At 37.5% G+C, this 20,811-nt stretch overlaps 2 protein-coding genes across 2 annotated transcripts; one reads left to right on the plus strand and one right to left on the minus strand.

Annotated features, from left to right (window-relative positions):
* Positions 1–913: 913 nt before the first annotated feature.
* Positions 914–4,205, plus strand: TBL3 (trichome birefringence-like protein (DUF828)). The gene is made up of 6 exons (XM_088968599.1): positions 914–1,366; positions 1,480–1,735; positions 1,849–2,020; positions 3,066–3,265; positions 3,396–3,554; positions 3,787–4,205. Exons 1-6 carry the CDS (start codon positions 1,174–1,176, stop codon positions 4,118–4,120), a joined length of 1,314 nt encoding a protein of 437 aa, XP_088824725.1. The 5' UTR covers positions 914–1,173; the 3' UTR covers positions 4,121–4,205.
* On the minus strand, positions 4,036–8,671 carry LOC148868486 (asparagine synthetase [glutamine-hydrolyzing]). The gene is made up of 13 exons (XM_088968598.1): positions 8,300–8,671; positions 7,074–7,212; positions 6,866–6,961; positions 6,586–6,727; positions 6,310–6,500; positions 5,939–6,100; positions 5,764–5,844; positions 5,438–5,659; positions 5,203–5,337; positions 5,027–5,107; positions 4,862–4,948; positions 4,653–4,760; positions 4,036–4,561 (listed from the first exon to the last, which is right to left on the minus strand). Exons 1-13 carry the CDS (start codon positions 8,377–8,379, stop codon positions 4,316–4,318), a joined length of 1,770 nt encoding a protein of 589 aa, XP_088824724.1. The 5' UTR covers positions 8,380–8,671; the 3' UTR covers positions 4,036–4,315.
* Positions 8,672–20,811: the final 12,140 nt, after the last annotated feature.

The following is a 20,811-nucleotide window of genomic DNA, read 5'->3' on the forward strand; positions in this document are numbered from 1 at the left end:
ATATGATGACAGTAGAGTAAGAAGGTCACGCTCTAATGGAAAAGATGGACCATTATTTTTATTCAACTAATAATTAAATATGAAGTCTGGCCAGGTCGTAAAATCAGACGGTTGTCATTCAATATTTAATCAGCTCTTGTTTTGACTTGGGACATCTCTTGGCTTGGAAAGCATCCATTGGTGGGGTCGCAATGTTTGATGTTCCCACGCTTTCATAATTTGATGATGAAATTCAGGATTCTTTCAGACATTTGATGGAGCACGTCGCGAAGTGATTAAAAAAAGAAAAAAAAATTAAAGGTGTCAATTGTACCAGATTTAGTCCAATCCAATTCGGGCCATTACTGATGGATTAGGACCAATTTAATCCGATGACTACTTTGGAACATTGTGGATTGATTAAATTTAATGTTTGGACTGTTCAATCAGTTTAAATTGGTTTTAATTTATGTTCCAACTTAAACATACCTGTATTTCAATGTACCCGATATTTGTTTAATGCGACCCAATTCAATATCAATCTATTATCAATGGATTAGCCCAATCCGATCCAATAAATACTTTGAACCATTACCGATCCAATTCAATATGTCTTTTTGATCCGTTCAATTGGTCTGAATTGATTTTGATTTGGATGGGTTCAATTCAAAACTGGTCCGTTGACACCCGTACGTATCTGAATGATCTAATCTGTCGTTAAGGTAATCAATCATCTATCGGGGTACCCAAACAATGGATGTTCGAACCAATTAAAGTGAGTGTTTGAGAGAGAGAGAGAGAGAGAGGGATTCAGTAGTTGGACCTTCTAACCATGGCCAGCTCAAGTTAGTATGATAGCAATGTCTCAGTGGTTGGATCATCATTCAACTGTCCAGATTTGTATAATAAAGATGAATATAGACTGGTAGAGGCCAAGATGTCACCTTTCTACCTTCCTAGACAGGACTTTTTGTAAAGGTACAGACTACAGAGACGCTCAACTTGAGACCTGGCTTTAACTTCACTTCTACTCAAAACCCATAAATAAACACACACCCTGCCTCGTTCTCCCCCTCATCATTCTGTTTGCACCACTCGCCACTACCACACCATCTTTTTCTCTTTGCTCTATATTCTATATTCCACACTTGTTTCAACCACCTCCCTCTTCTCCTTCCCTCCATCTGTATCGACATGATGATGAAGCCTTCACGAGGGAAGCTTCCTCTCTCGATCATCGCCACTGTAATCTGCGTCTTCGCTTTCATCGCCGTCTTGTACACTGAAGATGCGGACTCCCTCTCTTACTACTCTTCTGTTATCAAACTCAAATCTTGCACCAAGCAAGAACCAGTTGCCACTTCTCATCATGATCAGTCACGTAATGGTAAGTGATCTCAGTACGCATATATAATCGTCCAATCTACCTGCAGCTTAATTTCCATATATCTTCGATACTCAGCGTGTAGTATATAAAAGTATCAAACCTTTCTTGATCAGTGGAGAAAAGGGCTCTTCCAGTTATAGAAGACAACACTGATGATGATCTCGACGTCGTGGGTGAAAAGGAGGAGTTCGACCCGAACAAGTGCAGTGTTTTTAAAGGGAAGTGGGTGTTCAACCGTTCGGCCAAGCCTTTGTACTCGGACAGGACCTGCCCATATCTAGACAAGCAAGTCTCTTGTGTCAAAAATGGAAGACTGGATTCTGATTATCGTTACTGGGAATGGCAGCCGGACGAATGCAATCTGCCCAGGTTAAGATATTACTCTACTACTCAAAGATAAATGACAAAAATTGCATGTAATTGGTTCAGTTAGAAAATAGAAATCTATACATACAAAACTCATGGTGAAGTTGGCTTTTCAGGTTCGACCCCAAGGTTGTGCTCGAGAAACTGAGAGGAAAGAGGTTGATGTTTGTCGGAGACTCGCTGCAAAGGGGTCAGTGGCAATCCTTTGTTTGTTTGGTTGAATCTCGTATACTAGAAGGTCAGAAATCCATGCGACGAGGCCGGTCTCACTCTGTCTTCAGGGCGAAGGTACTAACTGCCAACAACTATACTACAATTTTAATTAATTGGAATTTTCTCAAACATATGATGTTCAGATTCTGTATGTCAATACAGCAGAGTTCTGACTTCTATCAAGTGTCTTATCAGCATTTCAATAATCAACAATACAAGACGAAGAAGAACACTGTTTGATTGAAATCACCCAAGTGGGTTGATATGGTTGAACAGTCCCAATCAATATAGTTTAGATCTGCTCCCAATAAACGCTCTCAATACTGCCCCAACAAGCTATATACAGTCGCACATTGGCAACATCTCCCTATCAATGGCAAGGAAGATGTTAGTTCCAATGTGGGGCTGCAGTGACCTGTTTGGACGGGAAGTGTTGGGAGTGTTTTGTTGGTAGCATATCCCTAGTACCTGAAATTAACACTGAATTTTGAGCCCACCGTGTCATAGTATAGATTTGGAAAAAAGTAAAAAAAAAAAAAAAAAGATTTTAATAGATTATTATTATATTCCAACGTTATTTGGATCAAACTGAATAGTCGGGTTGATCGGACAGGAAACAAAAACCAAAGCAGTTTTTGAGATGGAGCCTGGTGCCTGTGGATTCTTAGAAATATTGACTTGGTCACTTGGTCAGTTCCCTTGTTTTAAGCTTATTTTGTAATAAAATAGGTTTATAAGATTATTTGAAAGTGTTCATAGAGCTGCAAACGGTATCCCAATGTCCAAATTCTAATTCGAATTCGATCCCATTAAAGGTAATCCAAATTCCATTCATCTGTAATTCGGTCAAATATAGATCAACACCCTATATTGTTATGATTGTTTTTACTAAACTGTCATGGATCATGCTGACTACCACTTGGATTAGGCTGAGTGCTGAGACCAGTTGTATGAATCTACTGAATAACACTTGGAAACTTACAAGCTGACTCAAATCAAATCTATCTAAATACTTTCGGGTTGTCAAGGAAAATAAAAGAAAATGACTTGATTCCTGAAATATTGAAATGACCAACAGAAATGACTCTCATCTATTGTGTAATCTTCCGTCCATCTCCAGGAGTACAATGCTTCAATTGAGTTTTACTGGGCACCCTTCCTTGTTGAGTCCAATTCTGATCTCCGTATAAAACCAGATCCAAATGACAGAATATTGAGAGTAGACTCGGTGGACAAACATGCAAAACACTGGGTAGGACCCGATATCCTTGTGTTCAACACCTACGTCTGGTGGATGAGTGGTCTGAAGATCAAGTCACTGTAAGTAACAGACTACGAACCTGGCCAAAAGCCGATCGAATTCAAACTTATTTGGTAACTTCAAGCATTTCATTGATGCTAATTTAGACCAAAAGATAGTTTCTAAGAAACCCTCTGTGGTTGAACACAGATGGGGTTCATTTGCAAATGGCGAAGAGGGTTTCGAGGAATTGGAAGCACCGATTGCGTATAGGATTGCCTTGAAGACATGGGCGAATTGGGTCGATTCAAACATTGATCCCAACAAGACTCGTGTCTTCTTCACCACTGCGTCCCCCACACACATGAGGTACAATTCCTTTTCTTTTCTCAATCAAGTTCTTCTCTGAACAGAGCATTTAGTCAAGAAACCCATATCATCTTAGTTTCTTAATTTTGTTAATTTTTACTATGGCTCATCTAACCTGCAGTTGACTGATGGTTTGGAAGGATAAACTGCAAAACTATCATCTTGTGCTGGTTGTCCGTTATGCGGACTTGAATTACTGACGGTGGTTATTATCAAATTTCACTTGTTTCAGAAGCTCGGATTGGAACAATAAGAAGGGAATTCGATGCTACAATGAGACACGACCAATCTTGCAGAAGGGCTACTGGGGAAGTGGTTCTGATCGACGGATGATGGGCGTGGTAAGAAGCACTGTGGAGAGAATGAAGATCCCTGTGTCTTTCATCAACATAACACAAATCTCAGAGCACCGAGTTGATGGGCATACATCGGTTTACACTGAATACCAAGGAAAGCTTTTAACAGATGAGGAAAAAGCAGATCCAAAGAAATATGCAGACTGCATACATTGGTGTTTGCCGGGAGTGCCGGATACATGGAATCAATTGTTCTACGCATACTTGTAATCCATAAGAAGGAGACAGAAGTAACTTCTATTACAACTTTCAACAACTATGATTATCAATTATACATTGATTTTTTTCGTCCAAACATATCAAACTCTTGGTTCATGGAAACTTACAAACAGTAACTACTGAAACTCTTACTACTACTCCTTTGCTTAAATTCTTATGTAGTATGCTCCTCCAGCAAAGTAGGTATTAGCTTCGGATAGTGAGTTCTGCAGCACTTATTTCTACCATCCTCGGCATCTTGTTGATGATCTTAGTTGGGACCTTACCGGCCGCTGCGGTGGGCAACTCTGGTTCATAAGCTTGGACATGGACTCCCAAAGCAGCCCTTCCAGAAGGATCAAGATTGTTCGACCAAGCTGAGTCCCACTCAACAGCCTTGGCAGTGCTGCAAGCTACACTTGCACCTCCGGGGACGGTCAATCTTGCTGAATTCTGTATAGCCAAATAAAAAGGGATATAAGCAATATTGCACTCAACTTCCTTTACTTCCAACAACATTCATTAATCAGTTAGATTACTTCACCTGTGGAAAGAACCTTTCAAAGATCATCCTGTAGTAGTAAGCTTCTTTAGTGGTAGGAGTATTGTGTGGGAAGATATGACTCGCATTAAGCATCATTTTATCAGTAACCTGTGATCAAATGAATGGAATTAAGAGGTGAAAAAAAGATAGTAGTAAACAATAAGTATGATAGTTTAAGTATACATTAAACACAAAGAAAGAAAGAGTACATTTTCTGCAGCATGTGCCTTGAGGCCATCAATCCAACTGTATCCAACACCATCACTGAATTGCTCTTTCTGCCTATAAAGAATATGCTGTAGAGAAAATAAAACACTATGTCAGTAATCCATCTGATTAAGGAAAATACAAGAAATCTGATGGTTACACCAGACCTTTGGCAGATAAGGTTTCTCCTCATCATCAAAAGCCTTCCTGAGAACCCACTTCTCAATTCGTCCTTGATCCGGTTTTATCTTTAAACAAAACAGAGACACTTAGATCAGGGTTCAGATGCAGAGAATACTTAATTCATAAATCCCAGTTAATAGTGGCATCTTCTCTAACATACCATCTTCCACTCAGGTTCAATATCCATTGCAACATTGATAAATTCCTTATCTAGGAAAGGGACACGAGCTTCCAAGCCCCAGGCAGAAGTTGCTTTGTTGGCTCTCAAGCAATCATACTGGTGAAGGGCCTTTATCTGTGAATTAGGAAAGAATATCATTCATTGTCGTCTACCCTGTAGAGAACATTATCTGTGACAGAGAAACGCCAAACCAAAAAAGAAGAAAAGTCTTTACCTTCCTACAAGTCTCTCGGTGGAACTCTTCCTTGTTGGGAGCCTTGTGAAAATACAGGTACCCACCGAATATCTCATCAGAGCCTTCACCAGAGATCACCATCTTCACTCCCAGAGATTTGATCTTGCGGGACATAAGAAACATAGGGGTGCTTGCCCTGATTGTGGTCACATCATATGTTTCAATGTGGTAGATAACATCTTCAATGGCATCAATTCCATCCTGCAGAACTCAGAAGAAAAAAAAGCATAAACATTTTTTGTTTTTCAAGAAAAACAATGTGAACCCCTTCATTCTTCATCTTTGAGATCAAAAAGTTTGAATACCTGAACTGTAAAGTGAAACTCATGATGAATTGTACCCAAATAATCAGCAACCTCTTTTGCAGCTTTCAAATCAGGCGAGCCCTGAACAACAACAGAAAGAAGTTTGAAAACTGAGAACAGAAACATCCCTACAGCAGGTACCATAAGTCTTCATGAGGAAACCTTCAAGACAAACCTCCAGTCCAACACAGAATGAGTGGAGCTGTGTTCCCCATAGCTTGGCAGCTTTTGTGCTTGCAAAATACCGAGATGTAACCGATGCAACTAATGATGAATCGAGACCCCCTGATAGTAGAACTCCAAAGGGTACATCAGTCATCAGCCTCTTGATTACAGCCTGAAATTACAAAGTTTACGTAAGGAATATCATTACTGGATGGTTGACAAAGGGCTTCATATAAGTGCATGGCTAATGCAATCTGGTGGAAGAATTCTGTAATAGTTTTCTTATATAATCTTTAAGGTTATTGATCTATTTCTCTTTCTCTTTTCTGCTTTCATGTGTGTGTAAATAACTTAGCAAGGAGACTTGTTCAGTGATCTCACATTTTCAAAAGCACGTCTGAGGACTAATGGATCATAGGGAGTCGATGGGATAGCCTCAGAGAACCAAGGAGGGTTGTACCATCTGCGCATCCCACCTGCCTTGCTCGAGTACAATTGACCAGGAGGGAAGGCTTCAAAATGTTCACAATCATCATTAAGCCCTTTCAACTCAGAGGAAATCCAAGTTGATCCTGAAGTGAAACAGAGGAGAGAAATGATTGAGTGAATTTGCAATTAGAAACATTCCTACTGAGTACAGGGGTTAATTAGTTTTACCATCAAGTCCCCATCCAATATACAGGGATGTGATCCCAATCGCATCTCTGGCGACAATGAAGCTGTTGTCTCGGGTGTCCAATAACACCAACGAGAACATTCCATCCAACATCTCCACGAAATCCTCGCCATACTCTTCATACTAGAAACAAAGATCAAAGAAGATAGTTGGTTCAGTCAACTATAAGAAAACCTACAGATTTAACAATATATCAAAATTCAACAGCTAAATTAAATATTGTAAAAGATCCAAAGAAGGAAAATTCCCAGGAAAACTCACCAGATGAGCTATAACATCACAATCGCTACCCGTTTGGAACTTGTGATTAGGCAACCGATTCCTCAGAAGTTCATGGTTGTAGATCTCTCCATTTACCTGCTCCCACGCACAGAAAACTACTTCATTTACGGAAAACAACTTAATCCTATTCGAGGGTATCAAGGTCGCAAACAACGCAATATTTTGTTGGTAGTGTGGTTTGACTTACTGTTACAACTATCTTCTTGTCTTCGTTAAAGAGAGGCTGGTCCCCTGAAGAAGGATCAATAATAGCTAGCCTTTGATGAGCCAAAAAGCAGTCTCCATGCTGGTACAGCCCACTCCAATCAGGCCCCCGATGCTTCAATCTGCAATATCAACATTTCTTATTAATGTGCCATCTACATGATAAATACGACTGTTTTGAAGTAGTTTAAAGCATCCAACAGAACTACGGTTACTGTCACAGAGCAAGCAGAATCCTCAATCTTAATCTAATACATGGTAGCATAGTGTCACATGGAATGGAAACCCAGATCAAATCATGGGTTTCTTAAGATCTAAAGTGACATGATTGGTGATTAATCAAAAAGCCATATTAATCTAAACCCATGTCAGAATCTTCTTTTTCTTCTTCTTCCTTCTGAGAAATCTGACTCTGGTTCTTGATAGAGCAAGTATACGTACATGTTGACAGTATTTAATACGGTTAGCAAAAAAGGACAGTAGTTGAATACTTTCCATTATATTACCCAATCCAACATTGAAATAGATTAATGGGTCCCGCTTTCGCTTTTGAGTCTTAACTAAGACGCATAGTAACAGCGGGTCTTTATGGATTATTAAATGGAACAAAAGTTGGCATCAATATTATAGAAAGAAACAAGGAAACCAAAAGAGAAAAATTGGGCGAGAGAAAGAGACTTGTTGATCAAAATAATTATTGTTTGATCAAGTCCACTTGCAATTGCAGAAAACAACAGAGTGGGTCGGGTAGCTCCATCCTCTACTTGTCTTGTTGCTTAAAGATGTCTATGCAGACCCCTCACATTGAAGAGGAGATATTTGCAGCAAAATTATATTATACCCTGTTTATCCAATAAAAGAGGAAGAAGGTAGGGGAACCCAGAAGATCAAAATCTTATAAAACACAATTGTTAGTTAAAGAATTTTGCTAGGCGCTCCACAGGAACACCATTTGGGCCAGGCCTCTAGCATCTGAACCATCAAAATTGTGGTCGCCGGGAGTGATTTAGCAATAAGTAATGCCAACACCGGACATCCATCTTCCAGAATTTCTCATAAGAGGAAAACGAAAACAAGAAAGATTAATAAGGAGAAGGACGAAGACGAAGAAAATCCTTAGCAGAGAACAAATCTCAAAAAGTTGACAGAGCATTTCAACATATATGTTATAGACAGAGGAATAACGAATGAGTGGATTAGAGAGATTGCCTGCGAGAGAGCTCGAGCACTCGAACCCTTTTCGCCTGGGAATCATCAGAGCAACCCAGAACTGCAAGTATCCCACACATGATGACAGAATGGTTTCTCTCTCCCCCCTCAACAATATATCACCGAAAAGAAAGAAGCAGAGAAAGGAGGAAGGAAAGAGGAGGAATGATGCGAGGAGGAAAGCTTTTAAAGCAAAAAAACAAAAGGAGACTGACGAGGGAACGAAGGACGGAAGGAGAAGGGGTGGTGGTGCGGCGAACGTAAAACACGTAGATAGCAACCCAGACGAGGGAGGTCTATTTATAGCAATTGCGGCAATCGAGGTGGGCCCCTAACAACCTTCAGCGGCGACGCTACATCGCGTCATTTGCCAAAGTTTTCACCTTCCCTTCACCGCTAAATTCTTCGTCCCGGGACCACCGGAGCTCCGCATTCTCTGATGCTCCGCCACGTTTCCTCACCTGATTCGTCTGTTCTCTTCAGTTCACACCTGTCTGTCTCTCCTCTCTTTCGGAGAGATTTATCCGTTTGCACTTGTCCGTTTTATTGCTGATTCATCACCCTCCCACCCCCATATCTCAGTCAATCAGTCGGTGCCACCTTTTTCAAATGTACACGCGTCAGTTACAAGGATTTTGGAGCTTCAGATGGAGTATATTGGACTTTTGTCTCTTTTCTTTTTGTCGCGTATTGAGACTGTGAAATTTTGGGTATACAGAGCACCTGGCGCACATTAGCAAGTAGGTGTAATTATCGAAATCGTCCCGTCCCGTCAATTATGAGCCAAGTTTATCATTCATCCTATCGAAGTATGGAGTAATGGATAATTTGGGGATTGTCAATTTTGAACGTTGGAAATTTCTTTGTAGGGCTTGTCGCGACATCATTGAGTCATTGACCCTTTAAACGGCTGGGAACGACCAAGGTTTAAACTGATGATACAAGGGCTCGTATCTTTTACAGTAGGGCCATAGATTTATTACTGGCCTATAATCTCATTATTGGTTTACAGCCTGGTGAACAGCCAGAACGTTCAGCTAAATATTGATACATCCGGATATATGGAAGGAATTTATTGGTATTTTGAATTGTGCTCATCTTTATTTTTATTTTCATTTAAAAAATAAATTAGAAAGGTAGGTCCTAGGTTAATTCAAATTAACTGAACACAGTTAATTTGAATTAACTGTATCGTGGGTTGTAGAACCAATGATAACATTTCATACCATTGATAAAATACATGAAGCCCACAGTTAAATGTTGAATGGTTGTAGAGCCTATGTATTAACAGTCTGGTGTGGGGAGTAGGCCAGGTTTTGGGCCCAACTTTACATTAGCTCAGGTTCGGATTTTGGGTTGGGCCTATTATGTTTTTTTAATAAAATCAACTTATTTTTTAATTTTTAAAACAAAAATGCAACTCAAGAGAGATATTTATATATATATATATATATATATATATATATATATATATGATCACACTACCACCATGTATTAGAAGCATATTCTCATGAATGGCGTGATGGGATCTGCCACGCCTCACAGGTACATTTATTATGCACCTGTGAAGGAAAATGTTCCCAATTCATGATGGGATCTACGTATAAGACATCTGTCAGGCGCCAAGTGTGAAGAGCGGATCCAGTCAAGGGAAAAGAGATCCCATTTCATACATGACATACGGTATTTGAATTAGACTTTTATAAACCTAGGTAATTATCCGCTTTATATAATATAAATAGATGTGATAATTTAAAAAAAAAAGTGAAAAAAAAAATCCACGCTGTAAAATACCTTGTAAATCAAACCTTGCTTCAATTCATTAACCATATTTGTCCAGTTTGGTTGAGAGGTCTTCATTGAAGTATGCCAATTGTACATTTGGATTTATTATACACATAAGCGCTGAGTCATTTTATCAGGAACTGATCAGGAAGCTTCCAAGGGCTATCTCTTACTTTTCGCATGTCTAATAATTGACTTTCTCAGCAACAAACAGGGAGCTCATAACTCATAAGCTCGAATTCAATCCTTGGCTCGCTTTTCTGAGTTTGTGAGGTGTGTTTGGTGCTCCCAACAGTTGCACAATTAATATTATATATATCACCTATAATAAGTGGACGAGCCATGTGAATGCATGGTACGGGATTTTGGCGTAACACATGCCCAGTGTCAGTTCCCTCTATTACATGTTAACTAACAGTGGATAACTGTGATCGTATAAAACTAATTTAGTCAATATTAGAACGTCACCTTCATAATTTAATCTGAATAATTTCCTCTAAAGGCGAAGCCTTTGTTTTCAACGTAGGATTGTGAGAAAATGCTATTCTTTATGCTTGCTAATGGCCGAGTTGGTTGAAATGAGTTGTTTATCGATTTATCTTTTAATGAATTAATTATCAATTAAGAGAAACGGGAGATTGGAATCCATGATGATGATGATATGATATGAACTTCTTTTTTATAGATTTTCTGGTTATAGAGCTAAGGAAGGTGTTAATGATGATATATGTGTGATGATCATTATTTATATGGCCATTCTTACAAAGAAAATTGATCTTGTGGGTGAGAACTTGATTGAAACTGTTATATGCAAGGAGACAAATGACTCAGATCAAGATTGAGTGATATTGAAAAGTAGGAGGAAGAAAAAGAATTTTAAATCTAAGAAGATCCAAGAGATGTCTCATTCAAGAAATGTCCATAAATCTTCTAGGCTAAACAAAGGCTGCCACATCTGTTATTTTTAAATTACTCTTGTTTTTTTTTTCAGTTTATTTTCTTTTGGCTCAAACAAATATATACAAAATAATATAAAAATATAAAGTTTTACATTGCACATGTTTTGTATTTGTACTCTTTACAAACTGAGCCTTTGTATTGAAATTTGGTTCATAGTTTGTTTAAAGGGTTAGGTCTCATGCCCCCCTCATTCTTTTAATTATTAATTAATAAATTCTTCTTTTCCTTTAAAAAAATAGTAGGAGAAAGAAACAAGAAATGGTACCTACAAATCAAACCAAAATTATCATCTCGATACTCTTGAGGGGTGTTTTTTTTCGGATTTTGAGAGGGGGAAAATTGGTGACTAAGAAACCCATGTTCTTTTATCAGATTTATGTGAAGGCAAGGGAAAGTTTATTTTCCTGAGTACCCCTAGGTGGGTAAATAACTTTCCCACCTAGGAGAAAAGTTGCCAACACTTGAATGGGATAAAAATACCCCTTTTATTAATGAATTTTTATGGCTAAAATGGTCATTGCCTTATTTACATGGAAAATAAAAGAACATGGGTAAATACACTTACCTGGGTAAGTATTTCCTGAAAAACACTTACCCCGGTATATACATTTACTGGATAAATAATTTACTGAAAAACGAACAAGGCCCGAGAGTCTTTTCTCACCCTAATTTATTTTCAAGGGATCAAATCATTTGTCCCCCCAAGGCCATTCTCGCAATTATCAATAAAGATTTTTCTTTTGTTATTAAAAAAAATAGTAGTAGGCAAGTTCCTTAGTTACTGATGGCACATTGGGTGAACACTTGACCCAAAAATTAATATTTTTATTATATAACTATATTATATTCTAATATAAAGAAAAACTGGAAAGAAACATTTCAGCCTAACAAATCTAAGCCAATAGCTAAGGAACATCCACTGATTAGCCCAACATAATAGGATATTTTCATCTAGTTAGGCTTACTATTATCCGGCTCATACCCAAGTACCCCAACCCATGTGTTATTCACATCAAAGTTCAAACCAAACCCTGAAGCTTCAGGCCTTCAACAGGACTAGACTTTAGACAGTCGAGCTAGCTAGAGCTCTTGCACAAATAATTAAATGGTTTTTCCTTTTGTGCTGGATCCCTGCAACATTGTAAAGAATGTGGAATTGTGGATACCACCTAGATGCAAATATTATTGGCAAACTATTAAATGGTGACGCCACCCTGTGTTTTCACGTTCTACAGAAAAGGGAAAATAATTATTAAGATACTCTCACACAAACGTATGTATACATTAAAAAAAAAGGAGATTCTGAAATGGTCAATTAAGTTATGTACAAGTAATTATGTGTGATTTATGATATAAAATATATGCTTAAAAGTGAGTATTATTTGTTGAATCACATGGACTACATGGATCAATAAAAAGCCACATGGGTGACTGAGAGCTACAAGACAGAGCTAAGCGGGTTCGGTTTTCTTTTTTCAGTTTATGGAAAGATGGTGTCTTTGTTGATAAATAAATAAACAAAAGCTAGTGATTTGGCCTACATTGTTGGGTGCCACTGCTGGTTGTGTCTGTCTTTAAGGAACCTTCACATCGCCTGGCCCCGGGCTGGATAACAGGCTCTGAAACTGAAAGGAAGGGATGATGGATATGAATGAAAGGGAATGGATCAATGAACTTCAATAGTTCAATTTCAAGGCTCCTTTGAATCATGACTTACATGGACACAGCCTGAACTTCACTAATTTAGGCATTGGAGTGGATGGATGGCTTATTTTGACTGTGTTTGGTTTTGTGAGTGTTTATTGAAAAAACTTTATCTCATCAGTATCACATAGATATTGGTGTTTATTGCATATGAAGTAAAATAAAATATTTGTTTGTTTTCATTGTTTATTAAATAAATGATAAAAAACCGGAATGCTTTATTTTTGTGCGGGGGTATTTGGAGAAACGTCAAATTCTTGTTTCTCCCAATGCCAATTGTTTCTTGAAATTAAATGTTAATGTGACACTTTAATGGATATTAATTTGAGGTGGAGAATAAAAAACATTTAAAATAAAGTCCAACCAAACAATAAAAACGGAAAACGTTTAAAGTGAAAAAGCATAAATAAACGATCTATCCATAAATGCCGACAAAATCAAATATATACTTTAATTAGGGGGGGTTTCAAGAAACATTAATTATATTTAATTTGATGCATGCTTTCTGTTTTAGAAAGTAATTGAAGTCTTGATGCTTTGGTGTTTTAGATAGCAATGATGTGAGTTAGAAAAATTGGTAGGATGCCCCAAAAACATGACTTATAATCAACTCAACTAGCATCATAAAAGTAGTAACCAATCAGGTAAATTTTCATCAAAATTTGAGTTGTATTTATCTGATATCATGTTTTTTTTGGCATCATATATTTTCCCATATTATTTATATAAACACACACATCGAAGTCTGTATTTATCTTCTTTATTTGGTATTTTAGGGGGTGTTCTGAAAAACATCAATTTTATGCATATTTTCTACTTTAGAAAGTCTCGATGACTTGGAAGATATAGTGCCGATGTGGTATTGACATTGGACAAAACAATACATAATTCTCATAGTGCTGATGTGCCGATATAGTGTTGATGTGTCTTGAGGGAGGGAGACTACCGAAGGAGAATAATTAGGGTTAGGATTTAGAAGAAAATAATATGTACAATATTATATTTTTTGATAATATATATTATTAATTAATATATAATAATATTGTCAGGCCGGGCTTGGCTCAGGTTGGGCTTTTATGTGAAATCCTGAGCTCAATCCAAAATTGAGTCGGGCTTAGATAATAGGGTCGGGCCCTAGCTCATGGCCTAATAATATTCCTAGCCTAATTGAAAACATCTCTAGTAGGGGTGTTAATGGTATTTGAAAATCCGATTTCGAATTTGATATTCGACATAATCGAATCAAATTCGGATAATTCGAATATAACCTGATTTGATTCGATAAATATCCGAATTCGACCGATTATTTAATTTTTATATATAATATATAAAATATTTTATATAATATATATAATAATTAAGTTGTATAAATAATGTATATATTTATATACTTTATATCTATAACATATTTATTAATTATCTAAAATAATTAATTAATCAAATTCGAATCGAATTGAATTGAATATTCAAATATTTAATCAGATTCGAATTCAGATATTAATTTTCAGTATCTGTCGAATATAGAATTGAATTCAGATATTGGATTTTTTAATCGAATTCGAATTTGGATATTACTTGATCTGATTCAAATTCGATCTGTTTACACCTCTAATCTCTAGGTGATATTTTATCATTTCTTATACTATCATCGAAAGATGTTCCTAATATACGGGCTGGGATGTGCTGTAGGACGATGTGAACTCTGATGGTTGAAATACAAATAATAACGTAGAACATTACAAGTTGTAACACCGGTGGTACCAAATACAGCCTTCGGAAGTTGTCCAAATATGCATGTAACCCCCCCAACCCCAATTAGATATGTCCCTTTGCTAGTTGCTATTAATTCTCCCCGTTACGTCATTTTCTTCAAATTTGGACGCAGTGTTTGTTTGTTTCTTGTAGCAACACAACACTCATCCGGTGTCAATTTCCAAAGGTTTTGTAAGGTGATAACAGTGTATGTGATAAATTCTAGTGTATGGATAATAAATATCCAACAGTTCCTAGTCTCTATTACTGTATTGATGTATGGTGATGGTGTGATTCCAAGTTCCAATCATTGATATGAAATGTTTTACGATCGAGATGCATTGCATCTGGCTTTGCTTATGGTTGTATATGTAATGCAAGTCATTAATGCAACCACCCTTGTATTGCCTTCAAATTGTTTAAAGAAAAGCTCGACAACTCAGCATTGAGAAGATCATTCATGCAGATATCACACATGCGTTAATGTTAGGGATCCGGCAACGAGTCACTCTCATAGATTGGTGGCCAATTACTTAAATGTGATATTTGGCAAGATTCAGAGTTGCCCATACATTCATGTATGAATCCAACACCGATGTATTCGCTCTTGATTGGGTTATATAGTTCATTGTTCTTATTTGCGGCAGATCCTTCTCTCTTCAAAGACGATAGTGTCTTGTGGGTAAAAATGTGGGAAAAGCTTGTAAATTGGAGATCCGATTTCATCAACCTCGGCCTTAAAAAGTATAGATAATCCAAATGTTCAAATAATCACTTGACATCATTGGAAAATGGAGCCAAATTATCAAACATGCATATATCTCAGGCTTTCTAAAGTTGTCGGTGGATCTCATATGCACCCTACTCTATCTCACCCCATCAGTTCCCGTTAAAATTCAGATTAGCTGAACACAAAAGTTCAGCACTTGGCTGTATAGAACCAATAACAATTCTCTACCGTTATTTTTCAAGCCAGTTACACAGCCATTGCATTCAACTCATCCCATTCCTCGTATATTATGTACAAATTTAAGTGTCCATTTGGAATCGATTCAAAATGATGTATATTTCCATAATTTGTTGTTTAGATCAAACAAGACTCTGAATCTGAAATGAAATAAGCTAAAATCGGAATCAAAAGGGAAATGAGGGAATAGCCATTCCCTCAAATAGTCAAATGGGGAATGTCATTACTCATTCGAGCAGTAATGGAAATGTTATTCTTCCACCCAAATAATTTGTATTAGATACCTTAGGCTCCGTTTTGGAAGAGGGTAAAATCTGGTTCGATGGAAATATGCACCCAGTCAGCAAACATGTTTTCTCACTTTCCATGGATAAAACCACAATAGCGGTTACTTTTCAACGACTACCTATCATTGTCTCGACCTTCGATCATGGAAACGGAGAACTGCTGCTCGAGCTCCAACGGACTTGACATCAACATACGACGTCGCCGGCTATTCTGAAGATCTTAGAACCAAGATTCAAAGTATTGATACTTATCGATCTATATCAGTCATACATATCATTCCGGGACCCATCCGATGCACCCTTACAGTGGGTGTATGAAAGGTCTAACCGATTCAAGGGGTAGAAGAGACCTAAATCGACCCCCTGAACCAGTTGCGAAAAAAAAAAAAAAAACACAATAAAAATGTTTATTGATTCACCTGATACGCCCCTACCGGCGTATCGAGCATGTATCGATATGTTAAACCTTTCTTAGAACATCTCAGGTATGTTCTATGTCCTATGATCCTATCCATGGAGATTCATCAGTGATGGAAAGACCAAAGACATCAGATCGTCGCCATGTTTCACAGTATTTGGAAGGGAAAAGTTACCGCCCAAAATAGATTCGGGAAACACCGCAGTAGATAGAGGCCAAATTCTCTCTGGGTTTTCTTCTACTTTTCCCTTGTTTCGGCATGTATTTGGAAAAAAGAATCTATTGATAATAATGTTTTTGTGATTTTTTTTTTTTTTTTTTTTTTTTGTATTTTGCATGCAACTAGATCTCACTTGTTCTCACTCGTTCGTTCTTCTACCCAGTAAACAGTCGATTCTTGATACTCGAAGGTACATAGCCTGACTCTTGCATGTTCTCCATATGTTGGTTTCATCTGTTCTTCTATTATGTGATTTAAAAGGAATGTAGCCTCTAACTCTGAATTTGCAATGTAAAAAACTTCTAAACACTTTCTTACAACCAAACAACCATGGGTGCAAATGAACATAAAACTGGCCCAACTTTTACATTTACCTGAATCATGATTATTTACATTTACCCTCTGCAATTTGCATTTACCCTCTTCCCAAACGGAGCCTTAATGGATGTATGTTTTGCAGCGTCTGAACTATGAATACTGAAGAGAGAAAAGTAAACATCAGTGGTGATGGTTCAGGCCGAAGTTGGTCATGCATCAATGTTTTGGCTAAATACCTCATCATTTGGTCAGCTTCCAAGTGGCCGATGATTAAGGTCAAAGTGAAGAACTTTGGTTGCCTAACTGCCTGTGAGGTGCTGAGCTGCTTGTGATGTGCCGAGCTACTTGTGAGGTGCTGGGCTGACCAACTGTTAAGCTGCCTGGTGGCGAACTGAATTGATGAGCTTCGTTTCTCTTTAGAGACTTGCAAAGAACCAAATGTTAGAGGACCCGGGGTGGCTAACTCGACGAGGTCGCTCCGATGCTTAAGTCAGTACTCTCATAGTAGACTACGAGTTAAAAATCACACAGTCTGAGAGCTAGAACCTGCTTACCCGCTCAGAGGACCCGTAGTTGCTAACCCGACGAGGCCGCACCGATGCTTAAGTCAGTACTCTCATAGTAGATTGCGAGCTAAAAATCACACAGTCTGAGAGATTGAACTTGCTTACCTGCTTGCTTCTGAGTTGGTGCCTTTATATAGGCATTGTTTGGCATTGGATTCACGCTCCATACCCGAGATTTCTGCGAGATCGTATAAATAGTTCAAGATTCCCGAAGATAACCGTCATGCATATTGACCACCACTAGATCATTCGGCATGTAGACTAACTTTCAAGAATCGTGAAAGCATTAAGATATGCATGCCAAATTTATCAATGAACACATCTCACAGATCGCTAAGTTATGCTAATACCAGACTACCGGCTCGCGCTAAGACAAAATTTTCGAAGCGTGCCATGTATCACAATATCATTAAAGGGCCCTAATCAAGTGAATAATACTCTATGTTCCCGTTTGCCCTTTTGGGTTCGCCCTTATCCACCACCCCACACTTTTCACTCCATCCGACACATGTATTGTGTCAGACCTGTCTTCTTGGCAGATGCTGCACATTGACAAAACAGTCCTGGCCAATCACGTACATGTACTGTGCTTTCAGTTGTCATCCTCTTCACATAAAACCACACTTCTTTCTTACTACCACGTGTCCCCAAATTAAAAAATAGAAAAACAACTTTTTCCGTCCATCCTCATCCTCTGGACCTCTTCTACCAGCACTTAGTTTTTACTTCAATTTGGGTTTTGGGTTGGGCCAAACCCGAAAAAAAATAGTAGGGTTCGTTTGGATTAAATTGTGCAATCATGTATGTATGTTTATGATGATGAAGGGTGGGTAGTTGTAACATATTACATTATTACTATAATATCATATCTATGTATCATTATCGGAAGCTTCTGATCCCAACCCAATAACCAGAATCACTTGATTTTATGATTGAGTTAGGTTAGGGTTAATTGAGAGCCTTAGGTTGAAGACATATAGGGTTGGATTATAATCAGGACTGAAGTTTTAATACATGGGGATGAGCCAACCTAGCTTGAGCGCCTTTTTGGGAGGTCTTCCATGCAGTAATTTTTAACATTTATGTGAGGTTCTGAGCAGAAAAAAATCCGAATGATGTTTCATAAAAATCTGGAAAGCCTAAAAATAGATTTACATATATTAAATCAATTGACTTTTCAATGAAATTACGTTAAGTAGCTTCTCTGAAAAGGATTTATTGATCAATGCAGTTCAATCAAGGTACATAGAAGCCCTCCCAAATGGGCTGTGAGTTAATTAGGTGGCAGAGATAATAAAGAGTCATCCATCTTGTAGTGCACAATTACTTACAAGTAGGGCCTTTGACTGCGTGACATTTTGCATTTTGTTCAAGCTGAACAAAAGGAAGTTAGCTTTTCAATATATTGAAAATTTGCCCTTATATATCTAAAATCATCTCTTATATCTTATAATTCATTTAAAGCTCTATTAAATGAATAATTTTGTAGTTTTTTACTTATTTTATTTGCTCTAACCCTTTTTGTTTTGGTTGAAATACAGCAAATTTTTAGGCTGAAATTTGCTGATTTCAATTTCAAATTTCTGAACATGAAATCTTGTCAGAATTAGAAACCATGGCTACAAGACTAATCACATCAGATCAAAATCTTTTTAGGAAATTAATTTTTTAGAACATTTGTACCAATGGAAGGAAGAGGAAATGTCCACATTAACAACCATCCCATCACTTTATAAAGATGTTGATTGATGGGCAAGTGTTTGGTCGCCCTTCAAAATCCAAAAACTAACAAAATAACACCAATAATTGACTATGTATTTTAATCATACACGCTGTTAATAAAACACAATGCTTTAGGAAAGGCTGATGCAAGGACAATTGGCATTTAAAAAGCATCCACTCATGATTTACAGTAAAATTACAGCAAAACAAAAGAATCCAAAGTAAAAGATTAGAGAGAGAGAAGACTAAAACGGAAAATAAAACACTTTGGGAGTAAAAAATATGAATTTTTTATGCACTTTTTTCATGTAATTTTTCTTTTCAGAATAAGAAGAGAAAGAAAGGAAAAGAGAAGTTTTGAAAAGTGAATGCCTTTAAAAGTGAAGGTTTGATCCAACGCCAGGGATGCTGAATGAGTATCTCAGCTATTGCTATTGGGTCATCGGCCTAATAAGGTCACTTTCTTTTTCTTTCTTTTTTTTTTTAGTTTTTTTTCCCTCTTGAGAGAAACAATAAGGTTGCTTTCATTTGTAAGTATCGTATTTCATTTGGTAGCCATTGAGTGGTTGGTCAGAAGGTTCAAAATATCGATATGATCGAGTTGGCGTATTGGACGAATCAATACAGGTTTTTAGTGTTTTTTTATTTTTATTTTTTTTCATAATTGGTTCAGGAGAGTCAATTTAAGTCTCCTCTACACCCTGAACCAGTCAGACCTCCAATACATCCACTGTAGGGGTGTATTGGGCGAATCAATACAACTTTTTAATGCTTTTTTTCAAAATTGGTTCAGGGGAGCCGGTTTAGGCTTCCTCCACATCTTGAACCGGTCAAACCCCTGATACACCCACTGTAGGGGCATATCGGAGGGGTCCCAGAAAGATATGCATCACAGGCCGATACGTATCGATACTTTGAACCTTGGTTGGTCATAGTTCCTTTGATGATCATTTTCCACAGGCCCAACCTAGAAAATTCAAGATTGGGCCTTAGTTTTGTATTATAAGGCTGTCACTTGGGCTAGGTTGGCCCAAACCCAACCCGAAAAGGTCAGGTTAGGTTGGTTGGGACGGGTTGATGCTCGGATTAGGATTAGTGTTGAAATTTATTAACCCAACTTTAATTTGGATTGGGTTAGGATTGACCCTCGAGCAACCCGAGCCCAACTCTATAGTACATATTATATATAAATATATGTTATATATATGATATCATGTATTGATTTGTTTATATGCATGATAGTTGTAAAGTCCCTACTACATACTATCACTTATTTCTTTTAAGATAATCATTTCACTTAATCACAATTAGAAATACCAAAATCTTAATAACATTTTTTATATTTTTTGAATATTTTATTCTTTATCTCCTCTTTATTGTTTGCCACCCATAACTTATTGCCCATAAAAGATCTATTATAAGTTATAACTCATAATAAACTATAATCATTTCAAACACTGTTTTTTGAATTTTATACTTAAAGAACCAATAAAAACATCAACAAATAAATACTAATAAAACATAGGATTAACACATGTAGTAAAAATTGAGTTAAGGTCTGAAATTAAGAAGTTCTATGAGATTTTAAGGGATGGGGAAAATGTTGGATTGGGTTAGGGTTAAAGGAATTTAGTTAGGGTTAGGGCTGGGGTTTGGAACTTAGGATTGGGTTAAGGTTGGCCTTAACCCGACCTAACCCGGCCCAACTTACTGCCCTAATTATACATAACTCATTGGCCTGAAATCCAGGCCAGGATGGGCTTGGCCCAGGCTATAGCTTTTACTATAGTTTCTATACCTGGCCCTGGCCCGG

The sequence above is a fragment of the Nelumbo lutea genome, chromosome 2 (genome assembly GCF_056320005.1).
Source record: "Nelumbo lutea isolate HS-2025 chromosome 2, American lotus-T2T, whole genome shotgun sequence".
In the NCBI taxonomy this organism is placed as follows: domain Eukaryota; kingdom Viridiplantae; phylum Streptophyta; class Magnoliopsida; order Proteales; family Nelumbonaceae; genus Nelumbo; species Nelumbo lutea.

Bases quoted from the DNA above. Each gene is read 5' to 3' on its own strand.
- LOC148868486 (XM_088968598.1), bottom strand. From the start codon at position 8,379: ATGTGTGGGATACTTGCAGTTCTGGGTTGCTCTGATGATTCCCAGGCG. The intron at 5,845-5,938 runs GTTTGTCTTGAA...GTTGTTGTTCAG, and splicing joins CATTCTGTGTTGGACTGGAG to GGCTCGCCTGATTTGAAAGC. The intron at 5,108-5,202 runs GTATGTTAGAGA...TTTTGTTTAAAG, and splicing joins TTGAACCTGAGTGGAAGATG to ATAAAACCGGATCAAGGACG.
- TBL3 (XM_088968599.1), top strand. From the start codon at position 1,174: ATGATGATGAAGCCTTCACGAGGGAAGCTTCCTCTCTCGATCATCGCC. The intron at 1,367-1,479 runs GTAAGTGATCTC...TTTCTTGATCAG, and splicing joins TCATGATCAGTCACGTAATG to TGGAGAAAAGGGCTCTTCCA. The intron at 2,021-3,065 runs GTACTAACTGCC...GTCCATCTCCAG, and splicing joins ACTCTGTCTTCAGGGCGAAG to GAGTACAATGCTTCAATTGA.